At 39.6% G+C, this 17,261-nt stretch overlaps 1 protein-coding gene across 4 annotated transcripts in view; it reads right to left on the bottom strand.

Moving 5' to 3' along the window:
* Positions 1 to 17,261, bottom strand: part of ephb2b (eph receptor B2b) — a 116,460-nt gene that overhangs the window by 59,881 nt on the left and 39,318 nt on the right. For all 4 annotated transcript variants that reach the window (XM_026306832.1, XM_026306830.1, XM_026306831.1 and 1 more), the window contains exons 2-3: positions 12,931 to 13,010; positions 1,133 to 1,817 (exon numbers count right to left, since the gene is read on the bottom strand). In XM_026306832.1, the coding sequence (XP_026162617.1) occupies positions 1,133 to 1,817; positions 12,931 to 13,010 (765 nt within the window). The remainder of the gene's footprint in view (positions 1 to 1,132; positions 1,818 to 12,930; positions 13,011 to 17,261) is intronic.

Raw genomic sequence — 17,261 nt, forward strand, 5'->3', positions numbered from 1 at the left:
GGGAAGTGTTGTAATTACAGGCACACATAAGAGCGGCAGCAACACACTGATGTGAAACGCAGGTGGGTGGTTTGTTGTGCTGGGCTGGAGCAGCGGCTCCACTCTGCAGGCTACACACTGTCATGCTGTTTCAAGTGATCAAGGTTTCTAAGCACGTTGACCAAATACCACCTGCCAGAGCGCCGATAGGGCATGGCACAGGTAAATGTTGGGTACATTGATGTTTTGAAAAGCCAAATCGATTTCTGTCTGAGGGAATCAAATTCATAGGAAAATGCAGGCAATTTTGAAAAATATCTTCTTTGTCCTCATGGATGGAAGGAGGCATTCAACCAACAAAAGATTAGCACTGAAATTTTACAGATTCAAAATTGCTCTTCTTATATTCTTTGAATTTCTTTGAAGCAAAGGTTCTGGTAAATATGCACAGAGAGGTGCTTTTCTATGAGAATAAGCTAGAATGCTTTCATCTTGAGGAAAAAAAAAAACATTCAAATGTGGAAGACCCTAAACATATTGCATTAACAAAATCAGATACTGAAAGGGTATTTAATGGTATTCCTTACACCCACATAAAATAATTACTTACAGGTGACAAACAGGAGGTTTAATTGAAGATGTCTTACAAGAGCAAGAGGAGACAGTAACAAATAATTTGTTCTCTGGCGAGCTGTTGTAACTTGTGACCTGTGATGAGCAACTCTCATCTGTTTTGGCAGCTCACAAGAATGAAACTAAACATGCTTTGCAGTGACAAAAAGGAAGAGTGTACTTTCAGATCAAGCGATAGCAAAACTTATCCTGTGGACTGCCACATTTCACTCTGTTGGAAAATAAAAGCCACAGGGGTGATGATCATTTTTATGGAAATGCCGTGATGGCTTAAGTTAACCAGTCTAAGCACAGAATGAATACCTTCCATGCTGTCCTGGATGTTTCCAATCTATGACCACCGTCCACTACCTTATTCCATCAGTTGAATGGCAATAAATAACAACTCACACACCCACTGCAAGACACAGACATTGTACAGATTGTATCCTTTAGTGGTTGGAGAATCCTGTAATCATGGCAGAGAGGACTGATTCATTAGGCTTAACAGATACGATAGGAAAATAAGAGCAAAGCATACCTCGACAAACAGTCCCATTCTCCACAGCCTCGTTCCCAGCCTTGCACACACAGCGTCCAATGGGTACCATCCACTCTCCATCTCCATTGCAGTACAGTTTAATGGGCACATCTACCTCCTCTGCATTAGGGATACAAACACCTCTTGCGGCCACCAGGGAGGTGCTCTCAGCCCCAGAGAGGGTCTCCTGGAACAATGCCCCGTTAGTGATTATACGAGGACACTTACGGTAGAACACACGAACAGCAATGAGTGACATGCAGCCACCATAGTCTTGGAAGGCCAGATAGAAGCCATTTCGTGACACAGGGCCGAAGCTCCGAACCTCAGTGTTGATCTTCATCACTCTGCCTCCTAGGTCCACCTGGGAGAAGCTCTCGTCTGCTGCAATTGTGTCGACCTTGATCCAAGGGTTCTCCATCCATGCTGGTGAGGTTTTGGTGGCTGTGTCAGCATCAGACTCATAGTAATATAGATTAAAGGTTTCCTTACAGGAGCCTGGCACACTGGGGATGCTACTGCAATCCCTCACTGAGAACTTCATCTCCACATGGATCCGCTGTGCACCGCGACGTCGAATGTACTTTGTCCGTACCCAGTTGTTCTGATTGCTGTCAAAAACGTTGCAGACCTGGTATGTCCGGATGGTGTTCATGTTTTCATCATAACCGCTCACCTCCTCCCACTGTTGGTCAGGAACAGACATAAAGAGTGAGTCAGCTTTTCACTATTCTGAAAAGAAATTTGAATTAAGTACAGAATTTAGAGAAGAAAAAAAATAATTTGGTAATTGAGGCACATCGTTAAACTGATTCATTCAATTAAGTGCAATTCAGCTGTAAAGCAGTAAATGGTCCACATGTTTCCTATTAATACAAATTGTTATAAAGCTCCCACGGGTACCTATCTGCAGCTATAATAATAATGTTTTCATGCAAACTTTTTAATACTTTGATTATGGGAAGTACTCAGTTCTGGGCAAGATTATAAATACAAAATAATCAATTCATTAAAAAGATTCAAGGAAACAAAACACATCTAATAACTTCGTTTACATGGATGTATTTGACTTGTCTACAGTAACAAATAAAAACCAGCCTTTCCAGTGTTTCCAACTTCTTGAGAAAATTCTGGCCACTGACAGATGACTCTCTCTTAATCTTACTCCAATACATTTATTAAAAAATGACTTTTACATAACAAAACCAGTCAGAAGATTGATTCTAACAAGAAACAACACTAGGTTTTAGTCATTGGGGATTTACATGTTAAATGAGTTTTTTTTTTTTGTTTTTTTTTTGTTTTTTTTTTTTAAATCGGGCAGCTCGTTGCCAGCTGAATAGGGCACTGAAATCCATCCATACATCCATCATTCATACTGCCTACTCCTGATTAAGGGCTGCAGGGGAGCTGGAGCCAATACCAGCTGACATTGTGCGACAGGTTGGGTACGCCCTGGACAGATTGGCAGTCTATCACAGGGTTGACACACAGAGACATTCAACCCACTTACACTTACACCTACAGCCTATTTAAAGTCAGCAATTAACCTAGCCTGTTTAGACTGAAAGAAGAATTCTGGGTAGTTGGAGAATGCCAATGCAGATAAGGGGATAACAAGTAAATATAACAGAAAGGCCGACAGAAAGGATGACTAGGGTTCAAATCAGGAACCTTCTTTGTGTAAGGTGACAGTGCTAACTAATGCCGAAACATGTCACATGGCACTGAAATCCAATACATAGAATCCAATTTTAAACATTTTTAGGCCAAGGTATAAGCTGAGTGTCAGTGGGACTGGCTGACTGCTGAGCGCCCACAAATGGAAAGATTAATAGCTGCCTACAACATATACACGTACTTGGTGTATACTATCAATCAATTTACATTTTGTCAGTCATTTTAAATATAAAGCTGTAGTGAACAGTGAGATGTATTGTAGTTTCCATTAGGTTAAAAGTAACATTAAGACACTTGAACTGAGCAGAGAGAGCGTCTCTTATGTGTCCTACTTTTTTATTGTATTTTAATAAGACACATTCATAGCACATATTTTAATGGGTTATTGACATTGCAGTGAAAGCTCCTTTCACTACAGTGAAGCACTGAGGAAACATTTTCCAATAAGAGTCACACTAAACTGGCATAATCATATTACACAGGTAATCATATAAAGAATAGTCATGGGGCACATTTTACTTTTTTTTTACAGTTTCCTGGGTGTGCTGTTCTACTTCAAAGTCCACATATTGCACACAATTTCAGTAAATGCTCTGTACAGACTCCAGGCGCAGCCTCTGTGGTTGTCTGCCCTTTGGCCATGGATCAAACCACCTTTAAAAAACATGCAGCCTAACCACGAAGCAGGTCATGACCTTGACCTCAACATCTCTGCCAAAGAAAAATCTTGTACTCAACCCCCAAGAGCAACTTTGCCTCAGCTGCACCCTCTGCTGCTTCTACAACTCTACCCCCTCCCTTCACTCTTCACTTCACAGTTGATATAATTTCTCAAATTAGTGCCCAGTTAGTGAGGAATTTGACAGATTTTGACGAGTTGGGAGAAGAAATTCACCCCTTTCACAGCAAACAGGCGTTCTATCAAACACTGACTAATTACAACAGCTTTAGTTCTTAATTCCCATGTCCTAATTAATCACTGCTAGTGGGATGCTCAGATTGACCCAAACCCCAAACCATCACAAGACCCAACCTAATCATAAATGACTGATGTGCAGCCAAAAATAATAATTATGGTAGAAAGAAGGATGCAGCTTAAAAAAAAAAAAAATATATATATATATATATATATATATACACTTTTCTTTAATAAAAAAGATTTGGTCAAAACTTTGTTTATAAATTTCATCCATATCTGGTCATTTGTGTTCTGGTTCTGATAAGCAAGTTTATGATCAATAACATACAAAGAAACTTTGCTGAGATAATTATACAAGCTGTGTGGTATGGTGGTATGGTTTAAGGATGCATCTGTCTTTTGGCCTACACCAGCAGACATCATCATCCCAGGTAATGAGCAGCCATTGACCTTCCCACTTGTTGAGGAGCTGTGGGAAGGCTGTGGGCCAATTAAACAAGAGTGGACAGTCCACTTCTGCCCAACACAGAGGATTGGACAATCGCAGTTTTATAAAGTGAATGTGCACATAGGTGGGGGTTGCTGCTAATGAGGGATGCAGACAGGGGAAACTGCAGGGGAAAGTTGTTGGCAGTGGTGTGGGGGGTGCAGAGGGAGGGTTGAGCCAGGCTAAAAAGACCCCAAACAAAATGTGTTTTGATGGAGGGCCCCTTTTGTCCTGTCATGGCCTCTTTGCCCTGCTTTCATCACAGTCAGTGGAGGGAAGCAAATGGGGCATAATAAGAGCCTAACGATCAAGCACAAAGTGTGAAATTAGAAGAAACGTCTTCATTTTCACAGCTTTTCCCCTGGCCCTTTACTGAGAATGCTGCAAAGGAGTGGTCTTGTGTTTTAAGTGCCAAAGATGGAGGTAACACTAGTGGAGGATGTCAAGATGGATTAGTTAGAAGGGATGAGCTGCCCTCAGATGATGACAGAAACAAATCTCCACATTATTCTGCTGAGATCCTGTTACATTATGTTTTTCTGGTTCTCTGGGAGTGGAAGACAATAGCCATAGGACTACTGCATCACTAGAACATAAAATAAAGAGATGTTTAAGACTAAAATGATCAAAGGCATTTCCTTAATCACCAAAGGCAGTTCATTTACATTTGTGAAATATTTGCAGTATTTTCAAAGTTATTAGACTATAAGACTCCAGGTAAATAACAAGCAAAGGGGTTTTCATGGTACGCTGGCTGTGCTTCCTTCCTCTGAGAAGCAACATACACAAAAACATATTATTAGAATGGAAAACCAGTGGTGTGAAACAAAATATGCAGCTTGTTCCGAACAACAGCACACAGTTTTATGTTTTAATTGCTCTCGGCTGGGTTTGAAGTCTAATATTTCTGGGTCGAACAGTGTTTGCAAATCATTTTCAGTGTTTTGTTTAGCCTGAAGAGTGTTACCCATCTGTTACTCCAAGCAGATCAAAACAAACACTGGGAATCACCTGCATGTGATAAACTTAAATTAATCCCATAATAATTCTGGTATATTTGCAAACATGAATGATGCCAAAAGTCAGTCATTACCTTAATAGCCTTGTTAATAAAATTAGCTTTAAAGAAAAAACTGCGGTAGAGTTCACCCTGTCTGCTAAAAGTGCACACCTGCTGTTTAGTTACTACGTTAGATTTATATGTAACTGCCCTTGTACTGTTCCCAAAACAAATTGCTGCACCTTTATCAGCTTGCCAATTAAAATGATTTTCAAAATGTTTCAACTGTTGTTGTTCCATCTCTAATTTGTTAATAAAATAACTTTCTCACAGCAGCCTTGGGTCCACTAACTGTGAGCTACAGAGCCTTTAATTAATGTAACACTAGAGCAGCAGTATTGAGATACACATGCCCTACACAGAACTGTCTTAAGTGAATATAGATTGTGGCAGTTAGACAATGGCAGGACTAGTAGAAACTATTGTATGTCAGCTGCTCCTTCCTTTCTCTGGAGTTATATGAGGTACTACAGTTCAGTGACGCTCACTGAGAATGAGGTTCAGAATCAATATCTCCTCTGCCACTCGCACACAGCGAGAGAGAGAGAGAAAAGTTCAGCTGACCTGCAATCCATACATCTCCATGACAGTAGGTCTCTGCTTTATCTGTAAAGCCAAGCGGAACACACTGTCAAGGCTGAATTATAGACTAGAGTTACCCCTAGAGCTGAGACAATTCAACAAACACAGCTCTTTGCTTTCTTCACCAATCCAAACAATAAAACAAGTCCAGGTTTTATAGCTCCTTGGATCTCTCTGTAGGAACTCATTACCAAAGCCCTCTTTTTAAAAAAAAAAAAAAACTCATTATGCTGTAGGAACTGTACACTAATGCTGTTTTATATTAAATTGTTACCATTTCCCTGACATTTTAATCCAAACAAGTTTTCAGTCAGTGAGTACAGAAGGGTTCAGTGTACTCAAGGACAAATACATTAGGTTTATATATAAAGCTTAATTACAATTATATCCTTAAATGGATTAATGGCATTCACATTGACTCAAAAGATAAATTCGACAAACCCCAACAGCTAATCTTAAATGAAAAGAAGGCAAAACTCAAACAAAATCCTCATGTTAAACTGTGGAAGAAACCTTGAAAACGGCCTCATGCCGAAGGATATCCACTTTCAAGGACAATCAGGCAGGCAGCAGCAGCAACAGTCTGCAAGTACACACGTGGTTGTTGATGTGTCACAAGTTAGTTCTATTGCTCTGTTGGGACTATTATGTTCCTACAATACATTCATACTGCAAGCAACATGATCAAGATGTCAAAATTCTCAGTTTCCTGTACATCTGAGCAGCCAAGAATATTTCACCAAAGCACAGACGGTCAAAGAGATTTTTGGCTGCAAACAGTTGACCACAACTACACTTGAGGACACTGGTCATCAACAGCCAGTCAAAATTTTGATAAATAGGTCTGTGTGGCAAGCACATGTAGAAGAGTTTCTAAAGGTCATCACAATCACTGAAGGCTGTTTGAAGGGCTGTTATTTGGAAGACCAAAGGATGACTCAGTCACAAAAAGAACTGCATCCATAACTAGGGTCATTTTATAGCATGTCTATCCCATATTTGCTTTTATAATGATATTAAGTTACTATGTGTATAATTAAGAAATATCCCCAGTGTATAAATACATTGTATAATGTATAAATATATGTATAAATACATTGGGGGTATTTACTAAACCTGTCCCAACGAATCGAACAGTGTGGCACCACAGTTTTTAAATTCAGCAGTGTATTTTCCACTAATGACATAAATGAGCACAGTCACAACAGTGCTCATTTGAATACGCTGGTGCCTGCTCTCCTCAAGAGTGGACCAAGACAGCATAGAAGAAAGTGATAACCTTTAATATTAGCTTGTCAAAACCAATGAACTTATTGCCAAACTCCAAACCAGTTTTCATTTTATTCAATAATTTAAAAAATGGTATGATCCAAATTTAAAAATGCTTTCTCATGGCGGTAAATATCAGCCACAATTCCCTCTGCTGCAGTGGTGGTAAATCAGGTGCTAAAGGGATTTGAATAAATTTCCATTCTTTCCTTCCATATTTTGCATCCCTGAACACCTTAATATACATAAAGCAAGAGACAAAATATAGAACTTGCAGCAGTGCAGCATTTATTTCAGCACAAATCCCAGCTGTGACACCTTAATACATACGAACATGTTTATCACCAAAAATATGAGCCTTAATGAACCGATTAAGTCAAAGTTAAAAATATACAACCCTGCACAAAGGTTTTAGGCACTTTAAATGTTTAGATTATTATCCATCACTCAGTAACATCAGCAATGTGTCTAATCAGCCCCATATTCATTCTACACCATGACAGTGACCCCAAACATACAGCCAGAGCCATAAAGTACATCCTCTGCATCAAGAAAAACAAAGTGTATTGGAACAGATGGTCTGGTCTCCACAACGTAGTATCGTAGCGACTCAGTCTTCAGATTACATGAAGAAACAGAAGAGACAGAGAAAAAAAAAAAAAAAAAATCACGTGCTAGTTTACAGAGGAGAACTGGTAATTAATGAGGCAAGGAGAAGTCACACCAATAATAAAATTCTTTTTTTTTTTTTTCTTGTAATTGCACTTTGTACAATGTTAAGTGGTAAATAAAAACTGTTCAGGGCATTAGATTTGAAGATATTCTGTCTTTACTTTTAGTGTTTAAAGGTTTTTGCAGTTTCTCCAATGTCGGCTTGCCTTCACTGGCTTCCTATCAACTTTAAGGTGCTTCTACTGGCATACAAAATTCTAAATGGGCATGCCATGTCATATCTGTCTGATCTAATTAAACCCTAAATATATTCCACCCTGTGGTCTCTGCTTACAGAGCTGCAGGCTGGCTGCAGGGGCCTTTTCCTATCATGGCCTCTTCTTCTGGAAATATCCCACTGCTAACATCAGATTATCTTATCAGATGGTCTTAGTCGATTGAGGCATTTAAATCCAAACTGAAAACTCATCTGTAAGCCCTAAATTTTGCCTCATACTTGCTACCATTCTTTGGCTCATGGTTTGTTTGTTTCCCTCCCTCAAGCACATGAGTGTCCAATCTGTGAATGTCCTCCTCTTGCTTTCTCTTCCTCTCTGTCCTCCCTTTCACTCAGTTTCTATGTGCTGGATGATTGGCTGCCTGGGGCCTCTCTCTCTCCTCTGGCTGTCAGTGCCTCAGTCAGTATCTGGATCTGGATCCTTCTCCTCAGGAGTCCCAGCATCTTCTTTGTCTACATTTCTCTTTTCTCCCACACTTTTTTTCCATTTACTGTTCATTTCCCCTTCTCCTTTGTCTCTCTCTAAGAAATGTGTTTTCCTTCCCCTGTCTGAATGATGTCCTTGAGTATTTGTATGTTGTAGGTCTGTGTAGCCTGTCCTATCACCTTCCAGGTCTTTGGCTTGAGGAGAGGTTGTGCAGCTCAGTTCTGTTGGAGACACATGGTAGATACTCATAGTCCAATCCAAATTTGACTGTATTTAATAAAGCTTATTTTAGCATATCATGTTCTTCACGTCTGTTTATACAATACAGAATTGTCAATTAAAATGTCCATAGTGTAACTGTACTGTGCACTATGACCACCATTCCACCACATATACTATACAGATTTGACTAAACAAAGTGACATATCAGTCAAGTCACAGTGTGAACGATTTCATTGTTTTGACAGATCATGAACTGTGTATTTATCACATCTTGTCATTACAGTGTTTGAATTAACCTGAACTAGCTTCGCGATCCAGAGCTACATTACATATCACCGCTCTATCACTGACAGAAGTAAATAAATTATTCACACAAAAACAGAAAGAGAAAACTCCCAGGGCACATTCGCCCCATTTGCAGTTGTGGGAAATCTGTCAGAGCAGGAGTGCCTTCCCTAGAGGGACACGGGACAAATGACACCCACTCTCTGCATTCAATTACTATGAGAGAGGCCATGGGAGCCAAATCCTACAGGAGACTGAGCTTCACAGAGAGGAGAGACTTGCACACACACAGACTTAAGTAGAACTGTCTGCTGCAGTCAACTTCAATTACTGCTGTCCACTACTAATGCACAACATGTGAAACTACAAGAACAATTCCATCTTTTGTCTCCATTCCAGAGTTACATGTGGATTATGTTTGCGTATTTCTTTGCACAATTCCTTAAATATAATTTCACAGACTTTAATTGTGAATCACAGCAAGTTAGTGGTCACCTTAAATCCCAGTTGAGTTCAATACAATGAAATAAGTTCAACAAATTACTTGCAAAAACTAAAAGAGGCAATGTGAAAAGCGTATTCAACATCGGTCTGCCACACATGCCCACATTTAAATGTAAACAACCTCAATCCTATTCCAAAGGAATTTTAATGCAATATGCAGTATCTTTGATAAATCACAAGGAACTGATTTGTTTCGTAAACATATTGCAACAGACTGCTTATTATTTCCCTGCTAAAGTCTGCTGTGCAGTGTGTCCCCAAATGACATTAGCTATATCCTGGTACAGCACATTATGACACATCCATAATGATAACCTAACCCCCACACACCACCTCATTATGTTCTCCGCCTATGCAGGAGACCTCAGCTTTCCTTCCACAGTAGCTCTGTGTGCTCCCTGCGGCCATAATTCTATTTCTAAATGGCTGCTGTTGTCAGAACTTCAGTGTAGCCATGAGTGGGTCAGAAGGTCTGACCTGAAGCTCCCACGTCTCTCAGTTCCACTTGAAAAGAGAAGACTGACCACTTAACCCTGCTCTGCAAGCCGGCTATACATTACATCCATGTAACAGAGCAGATTCTCAGCAGGTCAAGATTGCTAAGTAATGTACACAGACTCATGTTAAATGAGCCACACAAGTTCGTTAGCAGCATCAGTTTTAATATAAAGCAGTAAGACTATAATAAGACTACTCTTTTCACTGTTTTCCGCTGGTAAAGGTAAGAACAAAATGACAATGTGTTGTCAAGGAGCACCAAATATTTGAGTGTATTCATATTATAATTGTGTGCTCTGTGTACACTATGTGCACACTTGGGGTTAATTCTTCACCAAGTTGCCCAGCTACACGATAGCGTAACTATACCAACTGCACCAGTTTTCCTGTGTGGGTGGACTAAGGCATGTGATATGTGTATTTAATGGTCAGAATCTCAGAACATTAGTCAGAAGACAGCACACTTCCTAAAATGCCCCAGGTTAAATTCAGGTTTGGTAAATATTACACTGGTTCTGAATGTTTTTGACATTGCTTTGAAGATTAATAAAGATGTCTTGCTTATTTGGCTCAGGGACAACATAAGTTTGGCTGTCATTTTGCATAATTAAAAGGAGGAACTGCCTGGCTGTACAGAGAGAGGGATATAAAACTTGATTTACACAAGCTGAAGCGCAACATTGTGTTACACAAATCATTTCCAAAAACCTACCAGAAGAAGTTGATTTTATAGCTGTATTTGGAGGAAATTCCTATAGTAATAATTTTATAGCCATTATTCATATGTCCTGTAAAATTAAAGAGTGGAATAACACCAACTGCCATAACATTTCTGGCTTAAGATCATGCTGTTAATTGTTTGCATTTCCATTGTGTTGCAAAGTATCAGTTGTCATGTCAGGATATATTTCATGAAGCCATACAGAGTAGTGAAAGCCAACTGCTGGTGCGGCGCTCCGCTGGATGTTACTGATCCACTAGCTAAGCCCATGAAGCCATGCATATATGGATGTAAGACAATAGCTTCTGTAAAGCACCTCTTGCTGTTATACTGAACAGGAAGGCGAGTTCTGTTTCCACACCTGTTGCCCTGGGCCCTAAGGGACAACATTCTCCATTGAGCTCACTCTTCACTTTCCAATGGACTGTGCTTGACAAGCTCAGCCATATCATCAAAAAACTTTGTTGCCAACACTGATGAGACGACCTATACCTGACTAAATCCAGGAGCTTAGGGATGTGTTCGCATTTCATTGCACTCCAAGAGAGGAGTACATCTTAAGTGTATATGGTGGTTTTCAAGAAGAGGCATGGAATTATTTGAAGTCAAGACCAGAAAATAAGAACACACATTAAAAGGTCTCATAGATAAGCCATTCAATGAAAGTGAAGATATTTGCTTTAGGAAAGAAAACAACTGTAGAATCAAGTGGTGCACCACATTTCTGGAAAAGAGATGATGATCTTTAACAGCTTAAAGCTCTTCGGTTTGATGCTTGGACCCTAATTTCACCTCATTTTAGCCAAAGTGGGCATTTTCGCCACACAAAATAGTTTGAACAGTGGCTTCTTATTTCTAAAGTGTTCAACATATAGTTTCCACTTAGTATTTAAACTGATTATGAAATATAGGTTGAGTGGACGTTTTGCTGAATCTTATTTTATGAGATGAAAGGAGGATGTGATGTAAACTATCTTTGGAGTCGGTATGTGTATGTGTGTGTGTGTGCGTGTGTGTGTGTGTAAGCTCAGTTTATGTAGATTGGATCCAGAGCTGGCGAGAGAAAGGGAAACCAGGCGTCTTTGTACTTTGGTATTGATTGTTGAAACGCGCAGTGAGGAGACAACGTGCCCTCAGGTTGGAAGAGATGAAGTTGTTCTAAATTATTACTGAACAACTTTGAAGTTGTATCATGGAACTCTTGAAGGCTAGCTCAGTACGTTGCTATTTTTTGCTTTTTCAGTGCTAAAAGACAGCATGATAGGGTATAATTCAAACCATCTTTAATACAAACCACAGAAGCATAAATGATTGAATAAAATCGGCAGTGGTTTTTTAAAATGCACCAGCAAATAAGTCTACAACATTTTTTCTCTCTTTTGGACTCATTCTAAGAAGTCTAAATCTTGTGGTGGAGAAAGAAGTGAAGGAGACTAAGACTCTGGTTTTGGCTGGCTTTCAGTGGGTCTGGCTTGTGTGTGGCTAGGAGTAACCAATGCGCTGGCAAACCATGTGGAAATACTGTGCATCAAACACCAACAAAGTCCATATAACACATAGCTTCTAGCCTGGCACATGAACACTCCTATTTAGCTTTACATTTATGATTGTACATTCATGTTGTGCTTGTCATGAACCATGAAGTTCAGATCAGGATAAAAAAAAAAGAAAAAAAAATTGGATCATTTATAAAAGGATAACACAGAACAAAATGGGGCCAGTGAATATTAAAATGTTGGACTAAAAATGTGAGTCGTTGTAGAACTACGGAAAAAAAAAAAAAAAAAAAAAACTAAGCTTTGCATGTGGTATAATCTTCCAATTCAACGTTTTCATCTTCAAATATCTACAAATGTGGAGTTTACAGGCCAACAACTGTTAAATTCAAATCATTTCTATCTATCCTGGCAGTTAGATTTTTTTTCCCCAGCTTTGGGGAGAATGGTTTAGCTCATGCTGAGAAAAGGTTGGCTCATTAATTGATCTTTCACCTAAGAGTGAGAAACCAAAACACTGGCTATCAACAGAAGATAAAGTTATCACTAAGCAAATTCACACATTAGCTACACGTCTAACAAAAGTAGGTCAACACACACTTCCTCTTTGTATTAGTAAAAATACCATAAATTGCTTGTAATTAATTAAGCCTTCATTATTAGAGCTAGAACACAGTGAAAGTAGAGCATGTCACTTACGCTGTTGTCACTCGACCCTGACACAGGGTAGACTGTCCAGCCCAGCTCCGCTGTGGCTGTAGTGGAGTCCATGAGTGTCTCTGTAGAGAGAAGTAGGAAGAGACAGTGGTCAGATTGTCTACCAATAATAAGAAAATGCTGCTGCATGAAAATCCTTTAAGTATTACAAATGTTAAAGTGGAATTTTAGTTTAAAAGAATGTCAGAAAATAATGAAAAATATATCTCGATAGTTGCAGAGCCCAAAGTGACATTTGCACATCAGCATATAATATCAGCGACAAACTCAAATTCAAATTTTTGATATAAGAGAGCAATAGAAAAAACATTGATATGCTTCCTACAATCCCAATGAACTGAGACAGACATTTTGATTGCAAATGGATTCATAAAAGGTTACGCATTCTGATCAGCAGAACGGTGCCTTTATCTATATGACATTGTGGGGAAAACAACAGGCTGCAAAAGCTACAGTGCAGAGGAGGGGCCACCCTGTATGCCACGGATTAGCTGGTGGAAAGAAACACCTCTGGTAATTGGGGTCAAAGAGAATGTGCCTCCTGTCTGTTATGAGGTCTGCTGTGGCACACATTTCCCCAGTCTGACCCAACTGTCATATGCTTACTGAACCATTCAAACTGTGACCTTCTTTCTCTCTTTCTGTGCTGTCTGTACACATGCCCTCATGCCCTCTTTTCCATCTCTGAGTTCATCTCAGCTCTGCTTCTCTACGTATGTAACACAGGGCAGGTCTAATGAATTTCTCTGCTGATTAGGCCTGTGTCAGTATTGTACTCTAGTGGTGAGCTGCGGCAGATGGAGAGAGCATTCATCAGGTTCATGGCGTCAGCTGCAACCTCTAAATGCCACAGAGGAATTTAGAAACCTCCTCAACAAGCACAGCTTCTAAGATTAGCAAAAGTCACAGCCCGCAAAGCTAATACAAGTCTGTGAACAGTGCCGTGGCTCTTCAGTAATACTATGCTATAAATTGATTGCATTGTGCTAATACTGTGTGTTAATTGAAAGGACCTGTCGAAGAATAAAACAAAGAATAGCTTCTAAAAGACAACCTGTAGAAGGGAAATCAAAAACACAGGATCTGATGTTTCACAGGACTTTGTTTAATGCTCACTGTGTAACCAGCTCTGAGCCAGTCAGCAGGATATTTTAGACTTCCAGTTGTTTCATAACCCTGGATTCCCTCTGATTTTTATTTCACATCTTTTAATTAACAGGCTCCACATGCATTGGCTTATTTCAGAGCCTTCTGCTGACTTTCTGCATCTCACCAGTACTCACAAGGCATAATACTAGATTTCACATCCTATTCATTTATCACAAAGCCCAAATCGTATAATTAGGCAGACGAGACTGCAATTGAGCAGCTATTGATAACCTTGTGTGTGACTCAGAGCCGAGCAGTCTACATGGGTGTTAGGAAGTGAAATGGTAATTATCCCTCATAATGATAACGATAATTAGTGGAGGAGTAAAGTGAGAATAATGAACCCCCTCTGCGTTGGTTTAAGGAGTGTTGTGGGGGAACAGGAGAGAATTTGCCTAGGAATGTTAACACAGCCTGGGTGACAGCACCCACCCTATCCCCCACCCATATCTTTTGCTTTTTTCTGTCTGTATCCACACATTCCCTGTTTCTACCTAGATTCTCTTCCTATCTACCACCCTGTCCTTTTCTAAATGATTCTCCCTTCACTGTTTCCCCTGTCTTACTCCTTCCCATCTCTTTCTCTTCCATCTCTCACACAGACTCTCTCTCCCTTTCATGCTCCATCTCTCTCCTGCTATCAGTGACCCACGTGCTGAACGAGTACTACATCACCGTGAAAGACTGATCACTTTTCTTCCTCCTGCTGTCTACACTTCAGTCCTGGCAGCCAAACCAATTCATTACCTCCCATGGTGAAGAGCAGCACATAGCTCACCACTGTCAGCCACTGTCTCGTTCTGAGGCTGAACCCCCAGCCGTGGCAGAGCATGGCTGCTCAGCAGGACATGTCGGCTATTAATCAGGAGGATGGGGTGCAGAGATTCTCACCCGAGTCCAACCACAGGAATCACTTCTTTTTGTTTTTTCTAGTGGCCACTTATTTACATTGTGAACATTTTCACTCACAAGACTGGTAGGCATGTCCTCTGAGAAAGAGGTGTGATTTTACAGACAGGCTGCCCCACTGCTCACAGGTTTCTCACAAACAGTACTATGTGAAGACAGAGCTGCAGAACTGACAGGACCAATACTGACAGAAAACTGGTCACAGTAAAAACATATATTCTTCAGAATGTAAAGTCTGTAATCAGTCAGTTAATTTAATGATTTAAAATGCCCACAGGTTTGGATCTTATAGGGTCTCCATCAGGAAAAGTGAAATGAAAAGCAAAACACTAGATTCATTACACCTGGTAACTGGTATCTGTGTACTAGCTCTAATCAGTCTGTCAAACTTTTTAACTAATTAAGGGGTCTACCTTTCTCAGTTTCCTTTTCTTTATCCAGTTTTTATAACTTCACAAGCACCTGAAGGCAAATTTGCTGCATGTGAAACTGCAAAGCACTTGGTCTTTCATTTTAGAAGTCTTTTTTGCTTTTTTGACAAGCAACAAGTTTTGATCATTTTTTTAAAATAAAATTATAGTTTGCAGCTTTGTCATTGGACTTAGATTTTGATATTGCAAAAACTGTTCATTTGCAAATTAAATATTTTCTATTTATCTTGAGGTACCTAATTGGCAACTTATTTGCATTTTCGATTCACTGTTGTATTTTATGACTTGTCTGCTACACAACACAACCATGTTACTGCAACTATGGTCATTGACTTTCAGACAATCACCTCGACCTAAAAATGTTGGCCCTTTTATGGCTCACACTCGATATAAAGCACAACTCTTAATGCTGTGCAACCTTGTTTATAGTGTTGTAAGTGTTGTTCAATAGCATACACATCTAGTGCTCCAAGATCTGATGACAAATTGCAGGCTCTCAATTTCCCACTTACAGCACAAAGTGTCTTTGCATTATTTGTGTGGCAATAGAGAGTGTTGCATAAAAGCATTTTGACTGTTTTAGCTCATGAGAAAATGGCATCTACACTTGTGGTTATAGCAGCAGAAATACTTTACTGGCAAACATACAAAGTCATATTTTTGAATATAACACATCAATGTGCAAACCTTAATATCTTTTCTAAAACTCCAGTAAATGTTAACCCTATAACAGTACATATTCTGTTTTTTTTTTTTTTTAACTTAATACCCTTGACTGTGAAGGGGGCTATGAATATGCAATGAGATCTAGGAGTCTAAGAAAAGCTTGCTAGGCTGAGAGTGCTTCCTCCAACACTTCCTGGGACCAAGGAGAGAGTTTAGTGTTGATCTGAGAGAGAGCTCTCCAGTGAGAGGCTGTCTGAAGTGACAGGAGAGAGGGGGGGGGGGGTGCCATGGTACTACAACAACACTTCTTCTCTAAGAGGGGTCAACACTGCATCTCAGCTTTCTAAAGAAAGCAACAGCACTTTCATTGAGGGATACAGAGAAGAGCTGTTCACAGAAAAGGCATTTAAGCTCAAACAACCCCAGCAAGTAAGAAAATAAACATTTTGCAAATGCAAACAAAAAGACCTCAAATTCAAAGGTTATTTACACCTAATTGTTTTTCAGTATTAATAAAGTAGAACAATGAAGGACATTGAGGTTTTGTCTAAACAAGTTTAGCATGATGTTTATGTTGCATTTCACATTATGTGTATAAATCGATTCAAAATAAAATAACCACGATTTGCTTGTGGTTATTTTATTTCTTTTTTCTGTCAGCATGTTTCTCAAAATTTGCAGTTGGTTTCCTCTGGAATCTGACCATTCATGTTTTGTACATGGAAGGCTTTGACAGATGGATGGCCAATTAGTTAGAGCGAACAGATTTCTGCAGTCTGTGTGATGGATGGAAACTTTCTCCCACAAGCATAACTTCCAACACATACACCTTTTCCTGAGGCAGGCACCACCACAAGTGCAGATTTCCAAACAAATACACATTTCTTGTCCTTGTAACACAAGTACGTACCTGCTCATGTGTAATTATTCTGACTAGAGGTATCTATGCCTGACTCTCAATTTCTCACCATGACAAACTGCTTTGCAATTTATTGCATCACTGCTGTGGAAAATCCCTGCATATAAATGACGATGACCTGACAGTTCAAACCAGAATCAAAGAGAATATACTGATTTACTAACAAACTAGCCAATGTTTAGGGCCTACAGTTTAATGGGGTACTTTGAAGAAGCAATTGACCTCCAAAATAGCGTGAA

The sequence above is a fragment of the Mastacembelus armatus genome, chromosome 5 (genome assembly GCF_900324485.2).
Source record: "Mastacembelus armatus chromosome 5, fMasArm1.2, whole genome shotgun sequence".
NCBI lineage: Eukaryota > Metazoa > Chordata > Actinopteri > Synbranchiformes > Mastacembelidae > Mastacembelus > Mastacembelus armatus.